The sequence below is a fragment of the Agelaius tricolor genome, unplaced genomic scaffold (assembly GCF_023055355.1).
Source record: "Agelaius tricolor isolate 1412-34295 unplaced genomic scaffold, bAgeTri1.0.p SCAF_16, whole genome shotgun sequence".
Lineage (NCBI taxonomy): Eukaryota > Metazoa > Chordata > Aves > Passeriformes > Icteridae > Agelaius > Agelaius tricolor.
The window spans coordinates 19,079,775-19,101,845 of record NW_027269276.1 but is presented as its reverse complement, the minus strand read 5'-3'; the positions used below and the strand labels follow the sequence as shown (position 1 = coordinate 19,101,845).

General features: G+C 43.8%; 1 protein-coding gene across 1 annotated transcript; it reads left to right on the top strand.

The window, feature by feature from the left end:
- The first annotated feature begins 517 nt into the window (after positions 1-517).
- Positions 518-20,417, top strand: TPM1 (tropomyosin 1). Its single transcript, XM_071442012.1, is given in 10 exon segments — positions 518-822; positions 1,477-1,663; positions 1,666-1,907; positions 8,023-8,156; positions 9,350-9,467; positions 9,917-9,987; positions 10,802-10,877; positions 11,425-11,487; positions 11,738-11,807; positions 19,474-20,417. Coding segments are annotated over 10 exon segments (1,158 nt in total). The 5' UTR covers positions 518-708; the 3' UTR covers positions 19,557-20,417.
- Positions 20,418-22,071: the final 1,654 nt, after the last annotated feature.

The window sequence follows — 22,071 nt, the reverse complement described above, 5'->3', positions numbered from 1 at the left end:
CCTTAGTGCCCGTCCTGCAGCCCCCGTGCCCCGCCTTCCCCTGCCGCCTGATGCGGTCGGCTCCGCCACCCTCCTGCTGTGGAACCGATTGATTTCCACGGGCGGGGACGGCTCCAGCACGGGGCCGGTGTCACCCACACAGGCTGCCCGCTGCGAGCAGCCTTCGCGCCCGTCTCCTCCGCTCCCCGCCGAGCTGCCTTCGTTTTTTTTCTTTTTTTTTTTTTTTTTTTTTTCTCCCAGGAGTAGCAGCGAAATGTCCCGTCCTGCCTATTTGGAAATGGGAACAAATTGCTCCCCCGCCTTACCTCGCCCATCGCATCCCATATATAGTCATATCTGCGGTCAAATGGCAGGCGGCAGCGAATGGGAAAGCTGTGCCTCCCAAAAAAACCCGGGGGGCAGTGAGAGAGGGAAAGGGGTAGGGACGAAAGGAGGAGGGAGGGAGGGAAGAAAAAAAAGCCCTTTCCAAAAAAGTATTGGATGTCTTGAGGAATGCAGTCAGCCCCCTGGGAAAGTACATATCTGTGAGGCGCTCGCTGCCCGCCGCTTGCATTCGGCCGGCGCCCCGTCCCGCACGGATCAACCCCGCCCGGCAGCTCCGCTCCGCTCCCCCGGGGCCTGCGTCCGGACTCGGGGCTCTCCCGCAACTTTTCAAGTTTTTCTTTCGGAAGGAGTTCGCGCGGGGACGCGCCCTAGCCCACCGCCACCATGGATGCCATCAAGAAGAAGATGCAGATGCTGAAGCTGGACAAGGAGAACGCCTTGGACAGAGCCGAGCAAGCCGAAGCGGACAAGAAGGCAGCGGAGGAGAGAAGCAAGCAGGTCTGCACCGAGGGCCCGGGCGCAGCGAGCGCCGGGGCGCAAATCTTTCCAGACTATTCTTCTCTTTTTTTTACCTCCACCCCTCTTCTTCCCCCCTCACCGTACTTTGTTATATTCCACCCCCGCGCCCCTGCAGAACTGGTTGAACTTTCCCTAAGGCAGAGCTTCAGCCTGGCAGCCGCCGGCTGGAGGTTCCCAGGGGCGAGGCAGGAGGTTCTTCCCCCTTCCCCACCGTTCCAGTTGGGGAGCAGGGCCCTGGGACGGCTGCGTGGCCTCTGTGCCTTTGTCACAGGGGGAAGGACGGCTTAGAAAGGCTGCCCAGAACGCCTGGTTAGCACTGGGCAGATGTGCGGCGGTTTGGCAAAGGACAGTGAAAGCTGTGTTCGCCCACTCCAGCATCACTCAGCTGATGTGTCCGATTCGAGCTGCCCTCCCGCCCCTCTCCGGACGCATGCCCCACTTTTTTGTCCTTCTCCAAGCCCCTTCTTTACACCTGGGGCTTCTCGATTCAGGGAGGGGGATGCATTGATTGCACGTTTCTGGGAGATCCTGAAGGAGGAGGGAGAAAGGAAGAGTGATTTTATGAATTAGTTTCCGTTTTCTAAGCCAAGGGAGAAACATATTTGTGCGTTATATTTCCTCTTGTGCACCTAGTTAGAGAATGACATTGTGCAATTGGAAAAGCAATTGCGTGGGACGGAGGATACAAGGGACCAAGTGCTGGAAGAGCTACACAAGTCTGAGGACAGCCTCCTCTCGGCAGAGGAGAATGCTGCCAAGGTATCGTGCCCTTGCTGCAAGCAAAGAGGATCTAACTGTCTCTCCTTCTTTCTCTCTCTGTCTGTCTGTCCTTTTCTGTCTCTTCTGCACTCGCACCTCTCCGTTTGCACGATCACGCTGCCTGCTGCACCTTTTCCCGCCCGCCCTCCCCTCTCCACCACTTTCCACCCATATCACAGCTGGAGGACGAGCTGGTGGCTCTGCAAAAGAAGCTGAAGGCCACTGAGGATGAGCTGGACAAATACTCCGAGTCCCTTAAAGATGCACAGGAAAAGTTGGAACTGGCTGACAAAAAGGCCACAGATGTAAGTTACCCCCATCCCTTTCACCACAAACCCAACAGAGAAACCACAAACTCCCTCTGCTCAGGACAGCCTGGACTCCTACTCAGCAGCACTGCAAAGCTTTGCTGAAGGCAGGGTCCAGGCACCTCCTGGACAGGGAGGTGGGAAACACAGCACTTCCTCCCTGCATGAGGTTTGCACACTATCAGAGGCGTCTGATTGGGTTTCTGCTCACTTGACGTGTGCTTTTTATGTGTACTTGCCACTCTAGATGTGAAATGGTGACTTATCTATTCAGGTGATGGGTAAAACAACTCAGGGTGGAACAACACTGTCTTGATAGTGAAATAGAAGCAGAGAGTTAACAGTGAGTAGGTGCAGGAGAGGGAGATCCAGAAGAGCAAGGGCTTCTAGTTCTGATTTCAAGAGAGCTGTTCCTAGGTATGCATGTGTTAGAACTGCTGGTAGATACTGGTTAGACTCACTAGTCCCTGAGATAAAAGGTTCTCTCCTGGTTTTTTTGGGTTTTTTTCCCTTGGAAATCAGTGGAACTGCTTCACTTGTCAAAGAAAAGTTCAGTCTTGTGTGACAGGAGATTGTCCGGAAGATGATACTTGCTAGTTTTGCAGTTCAGAGGACAGGGATCTTGGGAGCAAGCTGGGAGATATATATAGCTCAGCACTTTATATGGTAATAAGGCAAGAGCTTGTGCCTCTCCCAGGCCCTCATCCCTCCCACCTGTCTGTTCCTGACATGCATTTAGTGGATCGCATGCATGGAACCATAAGGGTCTGTGTAGTTAAGGTCTTGGTCTCTATTGCTGCTGTTGGACAATTCAATTCTCCTTGAGTAAATCTCAGGTCTGAATTACAAGATTAGATGAAACTACAGTATTTCCAAAGCAGTCACCCTCCTTTTCCTATAGCTCAACTTTAAAAGTCAACTTCAAAGCCAAAATGAAAAGGAGTTTCAAATGAAGCAAGCAAAGTATTTCAGGGGAGGAAGGATACCTTCAGAAATGGAAACGTTACAAACTCCACATAGAAGACAACATGTTTTTATCTTATTTTACTTCTAAAAGGCATAAAGAAGGAAAAGGCTTAGCTTCGGTATGGCAACTAAGTTATAGAGCTTTGAAAGAGAACCCAAGAACTTAACAAACAGAAGTGTTCAAAGGAACAGGGGAGAGGGATCCGTGTATAATGTGGATCAGATGTCTGCTCTGTGCGGGCTGCCATAGGAGAGGCAGCTTCCTAGCAGGACATTTATTTAGCTTGTTCAAAGGAAACACATATAGATCCAAGGGAGATATTCCTTATATGGAAAAGTATGCAGACTATTTGGAAATAGCTTGCCTTGGATGAAGACTGGAGAAATGCTACTAGATTCCCTTTCTGAAACTAAGGATCTTCCTAACTGATCCCCATGCCACCTGCCCCTGCTGGAAAGCAGTGTTTGGAAGCTAGCTGAGGGCAATTTTATTTGCAGTCTTCCCTGAGGTGGAGGGTGGGAGAGTGTCTGGCTTGTTTTCATTGAGGTAAATGTCTTATTTATTTTTATGCATGGAATATGTCTGACAGTTTAGGATGTATTTCTTTTTTTGGCAATGAAGAGTATATTTGGGGCATTGCAGTTGATCCAGTATTTACCTTATTAGTTTGGATAGTTCCAAGCCTTAGGAAAAGGGCAGAGGCAGGGGAGGGAGTGTCGGCTCGCAGGGATGGACTCACCTTTCACTGGGACGAGAAAATCTTACCTGTCCGGTATGACTCATGTCGCAAAAGCCAGGCACATCCCGGGACCCACCCCACCTGAGAGGGGGCAGCTGCAGCCCCCTGTGCCCTGCCCATGTCTCAGGAGCCAGGCCGGGTGCAGCAGCCCGTCCCTCGATGGCGTTTGGTGACACCGCTCATACGGGGGCGGTGTGCGGGGGCAAAGGTGGCTCCGCTCCGCTCCGCTCCGGGGCAGCTCTCGTGCTGTGCCGCCAGGCGGCGCTGCTGCCCCGGCACATCCACGGGGCAGGACCGGCCCATCCCGGTTCAGGACCGGCCCATCCCCGGCCACGACCACCCCAACCGCTGTGGGATCGGGCCAGGCCCGGCCCATTCACTACCACGACCGGCCCATCCCGGTTCAGGACCGGCCCATCCCTAGGACGGCTGGACCGTCCTCCGTCCCCGCCCCGGTCCCAGCCCGGTGCCGCAGCCCCGCCCCGGAGCGCTGCGGCGCGGGGGGACTTCCGGGGCTGCGGCGAGCGGAGGGAGGCGGTGCGGGCTGGGCGAGGTGCGGGCATGGCGGCGATGAGCTCGCTCGAGGCCGTGCGCAGGAAGATCCGCAGCCTGCAGGAGCAGGCGGACGCCGCCGAGGAGCGGGCGGGACGGCTGCAGCGGGAGGTGGACCAGGAGCGGGCGTTGCGGGAGGAGGTAGGGCCGCCCCTCGGCCCGGCTTGGGCCCGGGGCTTCGTGGTGCGGGTCCCGGGGCGCGGCTACCCCGCCTGTCTCCCCGGCCGGGGAGCGAGAGGCCGCTTCCTTGGCCGCCGTGCCGACAAGGTGGCTGTTACCTGCCGGGCTGGTGGCTGTTACCTGCCGGGCTGGCGGCGGGGCCGGCCCGCGGCGCTGCCTTCCCCGGCTCGGTAACCCGAGCGCTGCGTGGGCCGGGCCCAGGTGAGCGCGCCCGGAGCCAGCGCTGGGTGTGCTGGGCAACAGCAAAACCCCGATCTGGAGTGAGCTCGGACTTAGGCGAGATGCTTGAGATGACTTGTTTTGTATTAGGCTATGGGCAAGGTTTTATGGGGTGTTTCTCCCCACAAGTCCTAGTTCTCGTATCCCATCCGGACGAGTTCATTTGTGAGAGACGCCAGCATGGCGACTGTTGGGAAGTACGCAGGAGTGCACCTGCGATGGCCCATGGTACCTGACAGCACCCCAACAATGCCAGGGCACAGCCCCGGTCACTGAACATCTGCAGTGTGTGCTGTTCATCAAAGCTGCTCGCCAGGAGGGGAAAGGAACAGTAGGCTTGGTTTTAGACAGAGGCAGGATCAGGTGTGAGCAGCACAGGCTTACAGAGCAGAGAGATGTAATTATGGGTGGCAATCACAATAAAAGAAACCTGATAGGGCTGTTCTTTGTCTTATCACTGACCTTTGGGAGTTCCAGCAGCTGTAGCTGAATGTTTCCTGCTGTAAAATGTACAGTGTTCTTTGAGGCAGTTTTAGTGTCTTCAGTGGTTGCATAAAAACAAAGCAAAAGAGCAAAGCTCTTGTGTAGTTTATTACAGTAGAAAAAAAAAGTGATTATTTGATTTCCTGATAATATGGGCCTTTCTACACATTCTGGGCAGTAAGTTCAGAAGAAGAGCCTCCTGATTACTTGCAGGTGATCTTCCTTCTGGAGCAAAATATGGCCACTTATGCTTGTGTAACTATTGCATTCTTGCAGATCACTTGGCATATCTGGCTTTTTCAGCAAAGAGCCATTAGTCATTTCATAAGGGTTTCTGTTTTTAAAAAACTTGTGCTTGTTTTCTAAGCTTTGTGGAGTAAAGGACACAAAAATTCCTACTTTCAGTAACGTATATTATTCTGACCAGCATATTAAGGAATTTCTATTGAAAAGGAAAGTTTTGCTGTTAACTTTTGTGGCAGAAGGAATAGTGCTGGAGAAGTGGTTACAGCCTCCTGGTGAAGCCTTCCCTTAAGAGTTCAGCTACATTGCAGTAAGGCTTAGGACCCTAAAGGTTAATGTTTGTCTCTTCCCTGGAGTTGGTTTATGTGGATGATGTGGAAGTCTGCAGAGTACATTTACATGGTATTTAGGTTTTTGTGTGGAGGGGTCGGTGCTGGGGTGAATAAAGGCTGAAAAAGCTGAACTCCCAGGCACATGTAGACGTGTGCTTTTCTGCAGTGCTGGCTACAGATGAGGGGTTTTATTGTTGCAGCTGTGTTTCTGCATGCCTGAGGAGGGAGGCTCTGAGAGCTCTGCAGCAAGCGAGCTGAGGTGTGAATCTGCTCTTTCCCTGTTAGGCCTTACATGTATGGCTTGTGACCAGCTAGGGTTGTTAGGTGAGGGTTTTCTTCTTCCTGTGCAAGGTACAAATATGCAAACAACAAAAAAGCTACAGCTGTGGCCAAAACATAGCACAGCCTCCAGCTTTTGATTGTTATACCAGATTGTTAAAAGTTTCAAGGCTGTGATTAGCAGCCTTAAAGAAGAATCTTGGTTTGAGTACATGCATCTCAAGGGGCTGTTGGTAACCACTTTTTCAAAATGCATTTTTCTTCCTCCTTCTGGAAAACAGAATCTCCCTTATAATAGTGATAATTAACACCCAGTGGTAACTTACCCATGTCATCACTCATTGTAAAAGTATGTGGTGTGTAAGTGCTGCTGCAGAAACATAGGTTATGTTTGCATGGTAGCAGTGGGAGTGCCCCGAATGTCACTGGGGTTTTTTCCTTCCTTGCCATATAAGGAGAGAAGTCCTGCTCTGCAGAAGAGTAACTGGGGCCATATAAGGCTGATTGGTAAATCCTTAGTGAGTTACTGGAGCAGGAAGTGAAAACTTGAACTTTAGTCACCCTGTGTTTTGAAGCACATTTTATGCTCTTATCATGATGAGCAGTCTTGACATGATAATAATTAACTTGAACATTACAAATTTCCCTAGGGTAGCCCTTATGAAGGGTCATTTTCTTTCTTAAATGTGAAAGTTCAAATTCTTACTGTTTTAAAGCCAGAAGTCCAAAACCAGCAATTTTGAACATTTCTGCTTGATTACATAGCTAAATGTTTTATATTTGGATTAATGTGGATTTCTAAGGATGAAGTCTCTTCTCCTTCTGGTTCTGTGTTCACTGCCAATGCATATTAATGTTCAAAGATATAATTGCTTCCCTGTTCATGTGTTACTTTCAGTCATTCTAGCTGGACATTGTTACTTTTATGTCAAAGGTTGTTTTATTTGTCAGGTCTGTAAGTTGTTCTTTTTTTGTGTTATGAACGGCAGAATCTTTGATATGGACAACTCTATCCAGCTGCCTCTGGTTAGAGAAGAAAAAGTACCAAACTGATACTTTTGGTATCCACTTTTGCCAGAGGGTTGGTTTTCCCCTCAACTAGACGTCATAGGAAATTCAGATGTGTACTTCCTCATATATAGCAAATATATATCATATATCTTTTCAGTACTAATTAAGTGTTATTGTCTGAAGTAATAAACCTTTTAGAATAGTTACCCTTTTATATATACTTTGTGCTTAATATAGTTTTGAAAGAAAGTAAGTTTAACGGTGAGGTTACCATAAGAAGAATGTTTTAGAACTTACTCTGCAACTTAGGCCAAGTGCAGGTTTGGAGCTGTAATATAAAATAGCTTGTAGTGATAAGAGGCAGATGAGTTGCAAGTGTTGTACAGAAAGTTAAGTGAACAGGTAATTCAAGAAAGGCAAATTTAGGGGAAGATTGAGGATGGAACTATGGGAGGAAAAAAAAAAGGATGTTTTAAGGGATTGCTGCCTGTACTAGGGTCCTTGCTGGTGCCTTTTTTGTCAACTCTTGCACAGCTTGCCTGTAAACAAAACCTCTGGGTATTGGGGCACTTTTTAAATGTTCTCAAACTCTCTCTGTGGCAGCTGTCTCGTTGCAAATGCTGATCCAGGTGTGTTTTTACATGTTTACACTGAACCCTTCCTACAGGACTCAAGGAAATGTCGGGACAATTCTTGCCAAATACGGTGAAAGGTCATAAATAAAGGAATTGGGGTAACAGAAGAATTGAGTAATTAGCTTGTGTTGGTTTGATTTAAAAAAGGGATGGTCTGTAATTAATGTCTGCAAATACAATAACAGAAAATATTTGGGTAATGGTGCATAATTCTTCCTGTGCAGTTCTTTCTAGTACAAATTGTACAGTCCTTGATCTGCTTCATTGAAAGCAAGCATTAATCACTTTTTTCCTCTGTTAAGCAATAACTTCACAATTCAGTCATGCACATCTCTGTGTATGGACTTTCTAGTGGACAAAGTTAGAAATGACAAAGTGCTGTTAAATGGCACTAGCAGGTAATGGGGTAACCTTGTACAAAGGAAGATGTGTGCCTTACAATGAATTCATTTCTGTTTCTTCCTGTGCTTAGGCTGAGAGTGAAGTAGCTTCTCTGAACAGACGCATCCAGCTGGTTGAGGAAGAGTTGGATCGGGCTCAGGAGCGCTTGGCCACTGCCCTGCAGAAGCTGGAGGAGGCTGAGAAGGCTGCAGATGAGAGTGAAAGGTTGGTGGAGCCACACCTGAATGGATTGTTACCCTTATGACAAAGATCATAATTGCCAGGGTGTGGGTTAGGGACATAAATTAAGCCACTCCTAGGTCTCTGAATATGTGTAATCTGCTCTTCCTTTGTGTACATGGACTTCAGTTACAGCTTGTCTGTAGAAATGTCCAAAATATCTGGGCTTGGATTCTTTTCCAGCTGTGAAGATGAGATTTAAGTGTGGTAGTTGATGTATCATTCACATCCTGGGAAAACTGCTTGGCCCAGCCCAGACTTCTCTGGTTGGATGACAGCTCCTTGTGCTACTCTTGTGCTGTTGGGTGATTCTTGCTTTCATTGTGGGTAGAAAATCTCACCTGGAGAGTAGTGAAGTGCTGGAAGAGGCTTTGGTTCTCCTGTTGGCAAGATTGGTACGTGAAGGTGAACAAAGGAAAGAGACAGATAATTCCTGCACATTTCCAGAAATCTGTAGTGTAAGTTAGGAACTCAAGCTTCGTGACTTTGGAAGATCTGTCTTCTTCCAATGGTACATTATGGCTGTGATAGAACCTTTTATTGTGAAAGAAACCCACACATTCTGCATGTGTACTTCTACCTTACCAAGAATGGAGTCTGTTCCAAAGAAATTTGCCAGAGACTCCCAGTGTGTTTTGAAACACTTAAGGTAATTTTATATCAGACGTGTGCAACATACAGTGTTTCTTGTTATGAAGGATTTAAATTTTGCTTTTAGAGAGCACAGGGAGTTTCTAGGGCTCTGACATGGCAAAACTCAGGGGAGTCTGGCCCACAGACATGGTTCTTTTCAGTTCTGCAAGGGTTCTACATGCTGTTGATGAGGGTAAAAGCACAGATGCTTTCAGTCTTATTAGGTCTTTAGAAGCAACACCCTTTGTTAATCTTTCTATAAGAGGAGTTTTTCCTGCAGTTTAAAATGAAAAAGAATTCTACAGCTGAATTACAGTAAGATATAAACAAATCACACTTTTTCTTTCTTCCTAAGACATGTTTTGTTCCTTGAACTTCTGAAATCTAAGTGCACAGGACTAAATCTATGGTGTGAGGACTCATGTGTCTGATGTGCTTCACTCACCTGAATACCACTGTCTGAAAGTCACATACCACAAGGAGTAGAGCTGGAGATAAACTGGCAAACCCTGAACCTTGCATTTCCTGTTTTTCACGTTTTTCAGAGGAATGAAGGTCATTGAAAATAGGGCCCAGAAGGATGAAGAGAAGATGGAAATCCAGGAGATCCAGCTCAAAGAGGCCAAGCACATTGCTGAAGAGGCTGACCGCAAGTATGAAGAGGTCAGTTCTTGAGTGCAGGTCATCTCTCTCTGAAGCCCATGAGGCTGGGCCTGGAATTTTTGTTTTTCTCTTTTGCCTTTTAAGTTCAAAAGTTCACAAACACCCCTCTCCACAGCTATGGAGGGAAAATCAGGCACTCAGATACCTCAAGGGACAAGGTGACAGGAGATCTGAGCTTAGATCTTTCACTAAAATGTTTGAGAGTATTCCCTAAGCTCTTAGGGAGAAAAATATTTTTCAGTTGCCTTCTGGTGAATGAAAGGGAGGTCTTGAAAAATGTCAGATAACTTAGTCTCAAATGAATAATGAAGATATCACATAATCAAAACTCATGTGTTGACCAAGAAGTGAAGAGGCCTGGCCTCCTGCTTTGTAGGTTGTAGGAGCAGGTGAGGTGCAGTGCAGCAACATAACATCCCTGATGGATTGTGCCCTGCCTGTCCTTGCAGGTGGCTCGGAAGCTGGTGATCATTGAGAGCGACCTGGAGCGCGCTGAGGAGCGTGCTGAGCTATCAGAAAGGTAAGTGTGCAGCTGCCCTGGGGTGTATGTGAGGTGCTAGAAGAGAACTATAACTGCATGAAACGTTGGCAGCACACTGTGTGTTCAGCTCCAAGCTATGTTTTGCTCATTTACTGTAATGGTTGAGAGAAATGGTCGGTGCCAAAGTAAACGTGTTCTCTGTGTGTGCGCGTGTTTTGTCACTGCATGCTGTACCTGCACACTGATTTTGTGAATGGCTTTTGTGCATTTCATGTGTTCACTAACAGCCAAGTCCGACAGCTGGAAGAACAGTTAAGAATAATGGATCAAACCTTGAAAGCATTAATGGCTGCAGAGGATAAGGTACTGATACTAATAAACAGTTTTTAGGTTTAACTGCAACCCAAGTGTTTCAGCTTCCATAGCCAGTTAGCTCACTCAGTAGTAACAAATAAGTCCTTGCTATGCTCTTTACTCTCTCTTTGCATCTCGCTTTGGTGGTTTTCTTTGGTCTCCTTTTTTGTTTATTGATTTTTATCTTTAAAACTGATCTCCTGTGCAGCCAAAAGAAGCTGAACTGTCTCACGTGTAAAAGCTCTGTAAATGTTTCTGTGTAAGCCAAGAGCTGTAGATAAATTTCTGTCTGGTCATTGTCTTAATGTGCACTTGAACTGGTATTTGGCATCACAAAGAGCTGCTTTCAGTCTGTGATGGATCAGCTGCTTTTGAGGCCATTCTTTTGCCCTGTAATGGTTTTCATTTTTCTCTATCTTTTCCCCCTATTTTCTCCTATTTCTTTTGCTTGACTGAATCTTCCATCCTCCCCTTTCCTGCCTTACCTCCGAAATAACAGCAAATGTGCTGAGCTTGAAGAGGAGTTGAAAACTGTGACCAACAACCTGAAGTCGCTGGAGGCTCAGGCTGAGAAGGTAGGCTAGAGACTTCTGTGAGAATGTGTCCCCTACACTGTCATCTGGCCCATGGGGTTTTCTTTGTATGCCAATCACTTTGCAGCATCTCTTCAGGGCTCTTGTCAGTAGAGGCATTTGGATTTACTACTCAATTCCTATTTGGCTCCTACTGGAACATAGCATATCTTGTCATTCCAAATAGGTCAGTATTATTTGGCCACATGTTTTGTTGAGTATTCTGACAAGATTAAGTGTTAATTCTAGAATGTCCCTCCGAATGGCATTGTGTACTAGCATTTAATTTCTCCAGAAGACATTCCTCTTTAAAACTGCAGTACTATTTTCTTCTCCAAGTTCCCACCATATTGCACTGGAATGTAACTCAAGGAAAGATTGACTCTTGTAATAAACCATACTGCCACAGCCTTCCAAGTGGAATTAATTTTGTTTTACCTATAACAATTTCTTGTGTACAGATAATCTGTTACAAGAGTTTCAAAGTGGGAGGTTTTTGGGTATATTTAGAATACCCATCTAATACCAGTGATCCTCTTTCTAATTACAGTACTCACAGAAAGAAGACAAGTATGAAGAGGAGATTAAAGTTCTGACTGACAAACTGAAGGAGGTAAAATGAGAGCTGTTCTTTGACACATAGCTTCCAATGCACCTTTGATTCTTTTAGTATAAACACTACTTTGATGGTTTAAGGATGAACATACCATTTTGGAAACAGTTTACTGTTAAATATCTCCCCTAGAAATTAGTTTATATTTGCCTCTTCTCGCTGTGCTTTTTTCCTCACTTGAATTATTTCTTTTCTACTCCTAAGTGCTGTGTGTGTTTCCTAAAGTAGTCTGTATTTGTCCTGACTGCAGGCTGAGACCCGTGCTGAGTTTGCTGAGAGGTCAGTAACCAAGCTGGAGAAGAGCATTGATGACCTAGAAGGTATGTGGGGCTGTTTTTGTACTTACTGTGGAAATACAGATCTCTTATTCTTCCCTTGTGTGAGGGTTTTTGTTGGTTTTTTTTAATACCCAGTTCCACTGGGCTGACTTGTCCTGCTTATATAAATGTGTCTGCCTAAAGAGTAGACAGAATTTTTTCTAAATGAAATGTATTGATATCTTAAATGCTTCAGGTGAACAGTGTTTTGCTCTTGCCTGTTGCTTTTTCTCTTATATTCTCAAGACTCCTTCCATTTTTTTGCTTTATACTCTTCTATTTGGAAGTATATAAATGTTACAGGGTAAATGATCAGATGACAAGTGTTATTATCATCTTAGTGAAGAGCTGATGAAGAGTTGCATTATGTTTGCAATAGTTAGGAATGTAGCAAGCTAACCTAATTTCTTACTGTGTTAAGTGTGGGTTGGGGCAGGCATTTTGTGACCTAGACCAGTTATTGGGGTTTGGTAAAGCTAATAGATTGTATACATAATCAGAAAGATTATTGGGTTTTGGTAAAGCTAATAGATTGTATACATAATCAGAAGGATTATTCAACTTCAGAGGATTTGTTTGTAAGGTTTTGATAAATCTGCCAGACCTGCAGCAGAGAAGTAGAATGTGCTTTCTGCCTCTGGAGAAAACAATCCAGTAGGACTTTGTAATTTGAAGTTATGTGGAGTTTGCTATTTAGAGGCATTACACTAAGTGTAGGATTTGAAGAAGCTAAATTGCATGGTGTGGCAGCCTGGATTCTGCATGAAGGTGATGAAATGCCTAAGTAGCTGCTGAAAATTTATGATCCCTGACTCAGGAAGGAAGCAGAGAAGAAAGATAAGTGTTTAGAAGGAACAAAAATTGCTGTAAGAAGCTGAGTTTGACAACACACAAGCCAGAGTGGTTTGAAAAAAAAAAAAGGTAGAAAATGGTAACATCCTCCTTGAGTCCCATTTTTGGATCTTTTCTCCCTAGCTCCTGTGTCCCATCTTGATTAAAACAAAAAAACATTAAAACAAAAATCCAGGGCAGTGAAACATGGATTTTTGCTTCTTTTGTACTCTCTTTTCTTGGTTTTCTGTGTATCACAGGTTGCCCCGTTGGCAGTGCAGTTAATGAACCTGTTGCATAAAACTGTTCACTATTTTCTTTCTTTTATTCTTCTCTAATTTTGTTTCATTTTGTCTGTCACAACACCTCTTTCTGTGCACTCTTCCCATTTCCTATGGCTTCTGGATGGTATCCCCATGCCACCACCTTCACCTTCCATCCCATGATCCTGCTCCATTTCCTTGCACACCTCTGCTTTTCCTGGGGGAACACCAGATGAGCTCTATGCTCAGAAACTGAAGTACAAAGCCATCAGTGAGGAGCTGGACCACGCTCTCAATGATATGACTTCCATGTAAATGTCCTCCCAGCCTGTGCCCGCTGCTGCTTCCCTGCCCTCACTGATTGCGCAGTGCCGCCCTTGTGAAATGATGCTCCCTGTGTAGTGGGAGATGCTTTCCTTTAGAGAGAATAGGTGTACAAAATACCATGAACAATTGCTTTACCCTGGCAAAGTGTGGGTGAGTGTTGTGCCAAGCCTGGTAAATACTCATGGTGATTTTGTAAGCTTGTGGTTACTTTTTGATTCTGTGTCTGCAATCCTTGTGTCTTGTGGTGGTTGCCCTTTGTTTGTAGCTCTGTGTTTATCCTTTCAGTTCACCTCTGTTCAAACATTATCTACCAGGCACATCATGTTTGTTTTACCAAAGAAAATTGCTGTGGTACATGTTGCATTCAGAGTGTATTCCTTTGCCTGCTGTCACAATTTTTGCTCTGACAAAGTTCCTGCAAAAATGTCAGAGAAATTTAGATTTAGCTGTATTCTCTGTTAATGACAGTAGAAAGTCTTTATCTAAATTTTCATAGCTGCTCTGAAAATTTCAGCTGTTATCACTGAATTCCATGTGTGAAAATGGATTGAAAATACCTTGTCATTTAAACCCATAAAAGCAACAATTGAATTGTAGGTTTCTTCTGTGTGTTTTCTGGATAGCAGTAGTAATTTTATTTGCATACACCAAAAATGTGGTAACACCAACTTTAGTCATAAGGAGAAAAAGAAAGAGTGGCAGGAAATTAGGAGAGTCAACAGCTGTAAGGTGTGAGTGCTCAGTGCAGAGTTTGCACCAAGTGATTCTTGTTCCATGGACTCTGAACAGAGGTCAGCTGTGCCACCTCCACCTTCCCGTGCATGAGCACTGCAGCTGACATGGGAGAGGGGAAGGGCTCTGAGGTGCAATGTTTAGTTCCAGCATTCCCTTTTGGAAACCCAGGCATGCTTTCAACAGGACATAAGGTTTGCTTATGTCTTAGAGCTTGAAACCTATTTTGTTTGCACACGGATTTTAAATGGTTTTTTCTTCATGTTGGTTTTGTCCCCATGTCTGTTCATTACTTTCCTCCTTCTCTCTACCAACATTTTAGTAGAGGTCTCATGTTGCCTGCTTTGTATGCTTTGATTCTTTTGTTTTTAAATTCCTCCCCGACATATGGTTTTGCTTAGTGGCTTATCAAGCAAATGGATTTCTTTTTTCCTCCTCTTTATACAGAGATTACAATATTTCTTCAATTTGGGATATTTCTAAGTGGAAAGCAGACTTAAAATTGTAGTCTACTGGTATATGAGGACGTGACTGTACCATTCCAGTCCCAGCATGGTGTGCTGTTTCTCTAGCATAGTCATCTCAGCATGCTGGGCTCTGCTGTGCCATTGCTGCTTTTTGGAAAGTCTTTACTGCACCTTTTTTCATTTTCTACCTTATCTCACTTTTTCTTTTCATGCAGATAATTTTCTTTGCTTCAGTTCTCCAAAGACATCTTCATCGGGTTGGATAAAACATCTTTCCAAGCTTTGGATGTTTCATGGGCTCATTGTCCTGTCTTCTAGCTTAGTTGACTCTTCCTCTATCACCTGTCTCAGAACATGCTCTGTTTGTGCTCTGCTGTACAGAAACTACATTTCTCAATGTAAAATAAATATCCCAGCTGTATCCCTTTTGCTATTCCTTTGCCTTTTATTTATTTCAGTAACTATTTAAGTTATTAATAAAATTTGCCCTTTTATGCCATTAGGGATTTCATTTTTTTGGTGTTTTCATTTTTTAGCTGAAAACACTTTTGCCTGAATGTTGACAATGCCAAGCCAGCAAGTACAGTGTGTGAAAACTGACCAGTTATTATCTTAGTTTTTCTCAAACTCTGCTGCAGCTAAAATGACAAATAGATGTAATAGGAACTCTTCCAGTTGTTATTGTTAGGACAAAATTTGCAGGGTCACTACTTCCTTGGGGTCATTGGTCGTGGGAGCATGGCTGAGGGAGCAGTTACATCCTTGATGTAACCAGATTTTTCACTTTAAAGCTGAAATCTTTTCCTAGCTTTATGCTGAAGACTTCTTATCTCTATTTAAATGATTTTTTATCTCTATTTAATGTCTTTGTTCATTAACTAATATATTTGAAACAGATTTAAAGAGGCAGCATCATAAACTTTAAATTATTTTTTTCACCCAAAAATAATCCTTGAAATGTCTTGCAAAAAAGGTTTTCCCTCTTTCACAGCTCAGTTATTCAGCAAAGATGATGCTTGCTAACATTCTGGGGTTTTTACAATATATTTTTCTTGAGTGGCATGATAGTATTGGAAGTTCATTGGGGAGGTTTCAGTAGCTTTCCACTTGTGCTTAGTTCAGACTTGTGAGTTTGAATTGCAGACTCATGAGAAATGTTTCAAAGCTGGAGTAGGAAAATTCTAGTGATTATGCCACTCATGAAATTACTCTGCTGCAAAGTGGAACATCATGGATTTCAGGTTTCAGCTGATTTGTCACTGTCTGATTAAGGATGAAGCATTAAATACTGACATCTTGTGCTCTTTTTATATTGTTATTTGCAACTAGGGAGTCTATTGCCTTATTTTAACTTTCTTTACATCACAGTGAAAGAAGTTATTTTCCATGGAAGCAAAAACCAGATTGATTTCTGGTGATACTGTAACTCTATACATTGCTAAAGTTCCTAAGTCACCAAAGCTAAATAAATTCATTATACCATAGCTGAACTTTAGTTTTTAACTTTTAGAATAATGTAAATGTCTCTTTCTTGTTCAGCTTCAAGATAATTGAACAGTGCAGTCTAAACTAGATTCTCTCCCCTCCTCAAAACTTGTTTTCCCAATAAGGCTTGGGATGGATGCATGCCCTTCCTGGCCTGCCATCCTTGGATAACTTTGGCATATCCCACTTTTCTACCTCTGCCACATCCTAATGTTGCTGGCTGGGGGCAGAACCCCAAATACAGGAGAGAAATCAGCAATCACAGGCAGTTCAAGTAATAAAGTTCAGTTACTTACCACTCCTTAATTGACACAGTAAATGGCTGTGTGTGAAGGGTAACCAGATAGAATGGGATATATAAAAGTTAACCAAATATAATGGGATGAGCATTTGTAAAATGACTGAGGCTAGTAATGTCACAAATGCAGGAGTTAGGGGATTGTGGTCAACTGTAACTTGGCATCTGAGCCAGAGTGAAATATGCTACAGCAACTCCAGCTTCTTACTATATTGTGTTCTGGTTCATTGTTTTAGCAAAGTTTTTTGTCCCCTCAATTCCTTGCAATACTGGTGTCTCTTAAGAAAAGTAAACATAAAAGCAAAATCCATTGTAGGAACCTGTCAATTTTTAACATAGTGATTTTAACCATCAGTATTAACATTTTGCCTTTTGTGTCAGTCACACATGATCAGCTCTGCACTGAGGGCTGACAGATTGCTGACCAAGTACTGGAAATGAGCAGTGGCAGAATTCCTGGCTGCTCCTGCTGCTCTCACCTTCACTGCAGGGAGCTGTTGTGGTCCCTGCTCTGCTGTGGCTCAGCACTCCTGTCACCCTCACCTGTGGCATTGGACCTGCCATGTCTGGCTGGTTTTGTGCCTGAGGCTTCTTCCTGGGCTCTGCTGAGCTTTTCTGACTCTGCACAGAGCCAGAAGTCCCTGCTTGGCTGCTGGGGCTCCTGCAGAGCCAGCCCCTGCCTCTGGAGCACATGGACACATGGCCCATGGGGAATCCAGGGCTCACTGTACTCTTGGGAAGTGCTTTCCCTGCTTTACTGGGGGATTTACTTGTTTTGGAAATAGAGAGTGTAAATCTCTGCCTCAGTCAGAGAGGAGATTTCTGTGATGATAGTAAAGAGTAATTTCACATGATTCATTTTTGAATAACAACTATATACATTTTGCTAGACGAGGTGAAATTTTAGTTACTCCAAGGCTTTGTTTTTTCCCACATATGGTGAGAGGGACAAGATCCATTTGTTACTGGAGGATCTGCAGGATCAGAGCTGTGAATTGTCCTGGCTTTACTGAGCTGCCTGTGGGAATCTGGGCTGGGGAGGAAGCTGGGAGGAGTTGCTCACCATGCAAGCATGTCCTGCAGACCAGCTCACTGCACAGCTTTGCCTTGGCTGGGTCCAGTGCCTGCAGGGAAAGGGGATTCCTGTGGAAAAGAGTCAGAAACAGTCATTTCCTGTAGGGGAATAATCTGGGATCAAGAGGTCAGGAGTGCAGTTATTGAGAAGAGCATGGACAATTTGAGAGCACAAGATAGTGAAAAGCCATTGTGGAACATTTTTTTCACTCTGCAGAGCAACTCTCACTTAATGTGCTGTCACAACGTGGCTGTGGCTGTTCTGTTCCAACACAAATTGTCCTCTCTGTTGGCTGTTTTTGAGCAAAGTGTTCATCCTTCCTTTTCATTTTGACCAAATGTGAGTCTGTTTTCATACAAAGTAAAACTCGGCAACTTAAAGGTATTAAAATGTGTGGATTCCACAGTAATATTTACCATCAGAAATAACATTTCAGCCCATCAGACTTCCTAGGAAAGGAGTATGGGCTGAGCCAGACCTGGTGGTAGTTGCCTACTGGCACCTCTCCTGCTGTTACTTATGCTGGCTGTGGTGCAGTTGCTTTCTCTCTACTGGCAGATGAGCTTCCACTACACTTTAAATAGTTTGCAAAGAAAAATGGCACTCACAAAACAAATTCACACAGTGAACAGAAGAGTAAAGTAAGACTTAGCACTACTAGGAGTACAGCTGCAGTTCTTCCATTTCCATTCCAGTTTTGCCTCACAGCTGTTCCCCACAGCAGGATTCTTAGCCAGTTCTTGCTATGGTACAATAGCTGTTCCTTGGAGTAGCTATTCCTAGAGTTGTAGAAACAGAGGTAAAATGTTTCTCTCTATGTTACTGAACTGTCTGTCATGTGACCAGTTTCTTTAGTAACTCTTATTTAACTGTTTTCTCTGTCTAATCTGTCTTCATTCTGCCTCTTTTTTTCCCTTCTAACCTGCTTGCTGCCTGTACAGACCAACTCTACCAGCAACTTGAGCAAAACAGTCGCCTAACTAATGAACTAAAGCTGGCATTGAATGAGGATTAAACTTTAGTGGGACTGTATTGTTAACTTGTTTGAAACCACCTTCTTCCAAATTTCCTTTAAGAATGAATCAGTAATTGTAGAAATAAGCACGAAACTTAGAAATTGATTTTTTTTCTGTTAATTCTGTGGTAAATTAATGAAAGAAATTCTCTTGGGGAAAATCTGGAAATGCTTCTTCTGGATGAGGCTTTTCATTCTGTGTCTGCACACCTCTTTTGGAAGAGCACTAAGCTTTTCTGCTGTGCAGTAGCTTCTTTCCACTTAAGTAAAGAGCTACAGCATTTCACTAACAGTATTAAAAAATAACAGCCTGTGTTGCAGAAAGGCACTCATGTTGGTTTATCCAACATGAATTGGCCCTAAGATTTTTACCACAGTGAGAGAAAAATATTCACTAGAATCCATATTTCTGTACTTCAAAACCAACTTAAAGGATACTACAGCTGTTTTGTCTGGAGACTTTGATAAGATAATTTTGCCTTACTATGAATTTGGCTTGTATTTGACATAAAAAAAAAAAAGAATGGGAGCTCCATCTGACAATACCCAATCAGTTAAAGGTATGCTTGCCTAGTATGAAGTTACTCTTGCTGGATTCTGGTGGGATGCACCTCCAGAACATTATGCTCATTTATTGCATTAACTATGTGTGTTAAGTGATTGTCCTAGAAAAGTGTGCATGCAACATAAGGCTACTAACTTTGAGTTAATTTATTTTCTAAAAGAAATACATTTCTTAAAGGTCACTTCACCAAAAACTATAATAATTTTAAATTTTTTGTTCTTTGTGTTTTTGAAATCTATGAAACTATTAATTGTGTATCTGCAAAAGAACTTATTTTCTTTATTGCCTACTTAAAAAAAAAAAAAAAGAAAAAAAAAGCTGCTTTTTTAATCTCACCTATAAGCAAAGAGTTTCCAGGGCATTGTGTCTCTGTTGGCAGTGCATTTTCTTAACAACTGCAGCTGTGAACAGTTCCAAACTTGCATTATTTGCTGTTTGTTTTATTAATTTGGAATTCTCTCTAGTTGTGTTATCTGGAAACATTGATATTTATGAGCATGCACATTTCTTAACTTTCTAAACCCTCTGAGAGAAGTGATGATTGCATGCCTTCATGTTCAGTGCCTCCAAAGAACTGCTATTCATGTTTCAATTTTCTAATCCCACAACAGAGAAAGTGGCGCATGCCAAAGAAGAAAACCTTAATATGCATCAGATGCTGGATCAAACTTTACTGGAGTTAAACAACATGTGAAAACCTTCTTAGTGGCAACCACACTATTTGTTTGTTTCTTTTTACACCTGCTTGCCGTGAAGCCCCATAAACATGTCTTTATTTTAGTTTCAGCACAGTCACAAGAACATCTGCTAAATTATGGAGCAGGGGTCAGGGAAACACCAAAATGGGCAAGCCATATGCGGGTTAAATGACATTACTTTATGGTTTAAATGTGCCATTTCCCAACAAAAATGTTACCTACACTTTGTAGAGAGTTCAGCAATTCGGTAGGCTTAGTCTTTGAAGAATCCTGGCTCTGGCAGAAAGTGTCCCACCTCAAGTGCCAACTACAGTTTTTACACAATAAGAATGATTGGTGTTCAAGAGAGATCAGGTGGAAATGGTGCTATTTTGAACAAAAGGTTCTACTTGAAGTCTTTTGTTTGATATCAAACAAGTCAGGAGTTGTCCAGCACGGTAATTTATTTTTATCAGAACTTGACTGGTCTGTGAGAATTTGGACTTTCTGTGCCTTCTAATTCAGTAAAAGGAAGATATATAAGCAGTGGAGACAAGTGAAGGCTCCTGAAGGTTTTAAATTGTATTCTTGCAACTCAATACAGAAGTGTAGGTCAGCATTTCACCTTGAGTTTTCATTCGATTGTATTTTTCATGTTGAAATGAAAGATTCAATAAATTCAGGACAAAACATTAATTTGGAAGAGATTGTGTTAAAATGTATTTTATTTGTGGGGTTTTGGGGTAGGGGAGGAATTTTTAAACTGATATTTGCCTCACTTTTTTCACACTTTCTTTGAGCAGTCTTAAAAGTATACCTGTATGTAAACATTGTATAATGATATGAAATAAAATGCACATTTTAGGACATTTTGTAAATCTTGTCCTCCTGTGGTTTGTTTTTCATCACATCAGTTTCCTGTGCATCCCTGTGTGAGCTCTGCACGTGTGCAGTGTCTCTCATGGTGTGAACCACTCTTAAAGCCCTGGCTCTGAGTCTTTGCTGGGTTCTTAGGCCCAGCTATGGAAATGGGGGGCTTTGGACAGATGTGGATGTGCAGCTGCTCAGAGGGGCCCTTGGAGGGCCAGACTGCAGGAGCCTGGCCCTGTCACTTCAGTGCATGCCCAGCTGTGTGCAGGATGCAATTATCCATAGCAGATGGTAGAACTTTCCAGAATTACCCATCATTGACCAAAATGGTTTTGGTAAGACCATTGCAGAGCTCTTTGGGAAATGAGTCCTGAAGGCCTTGCTCTTGCAAACACTATCTATTTGTGTATCTTCCCTGGAATAAGTGCTAATTTACTCAATACAGTGATAAACCTTTGAAAATCATGGGTCATGTTCACAACAGGTACTTCCACTCAGCTTTTCACTACTGGTTGCTAATTTCTACATCTGTAGGTGGCTTTATTTGAATTGTTAGGTCTGTCCATAGGCAGCTTCAGGACTTGAAAAATATTTTTTTTTCCTTCTTTTTCTGTAGTATATTACTGAAAGCAGATGCTGTCCATCCCTCTAGCAGCAAGGAGCTTGGTAGGAGACAGGTACAGATACCTTCCAGATCACCAAAGAATTTCCATTAGTGAGTCCTTAGCAAGCCACTGAAAACAGATGACTTTATCAGCCCCTGGTGTAAGCTGATGAAGGGGTAAAGTAATACACAATAATTTCAGGTTAAGTGGGAGTCAGAGAGGGAAGATGTACTGGTATGAGCCTGGGTTTTTTTTTTATTATGTTTTAAATGGAGGAACTTGGTAACATTACAAGTTTTTGTGTGATTTATTGACTGCTGCAAAGTCATCCTAAGTAGACAGGATGAAATCCCTGGCTTCATGTTTCTCTTGAAATCCCTGGCTTCATGTTTCTCTTGTGTTTTTGGGAAGCAAAATACATGTTACAAGGCCTTAGCTTGTACTGAAGGCTGACAGATAAAATTCCCACCACAAAGTGCTGAGGTAAGTTACTCTAATCTCTTGCTCCTTCCTTGCTTAGCACAAGGATGAGGTGTCAGGCAGTTGAGCTCTAAGAATTCAAGTCCCCTCCACGTGTGGCTTCCCCTGGTGCTGCTGGAGTCAGGAGGGCTTCCCATAGCAAAGTCTGTGCTGGGAATTGTTTGTGGAGTGGGGCCCAGGGCCACCCAGAGAGTCAGAGGCTGTGCAGGAGTAGAGCAGAGGAGCTCTTGGCCCTGGGCTGTGAGTCTGACCCAGCTGAGTGTGCAGCCAGCCCCCCTTCATTGCTGCTATGGGCCCTTGGGATGTGCTCGAGCCCTAAACAATGGCTCTGAGTGAGCTCAGACCCTTTGTTTGCTGCTTAGATTGCTTTTCAGGAGACCACAAACTGCCTTGTGGTTGGGGAATCTGAGTTCAGCTCTCCCTGTGTGTAAGGATGTGATAGGCCTGTGGTTTTCATATCTCTTAATGGTATCATGTCACCATTAATAGGGCAAGCATGTGCAGGCAAGGAGATAAGAATTCATCTGAAAAAAATCTGTTGGCAGACAGGACTTCCCCAAAGTGCACTGTTGCAGAT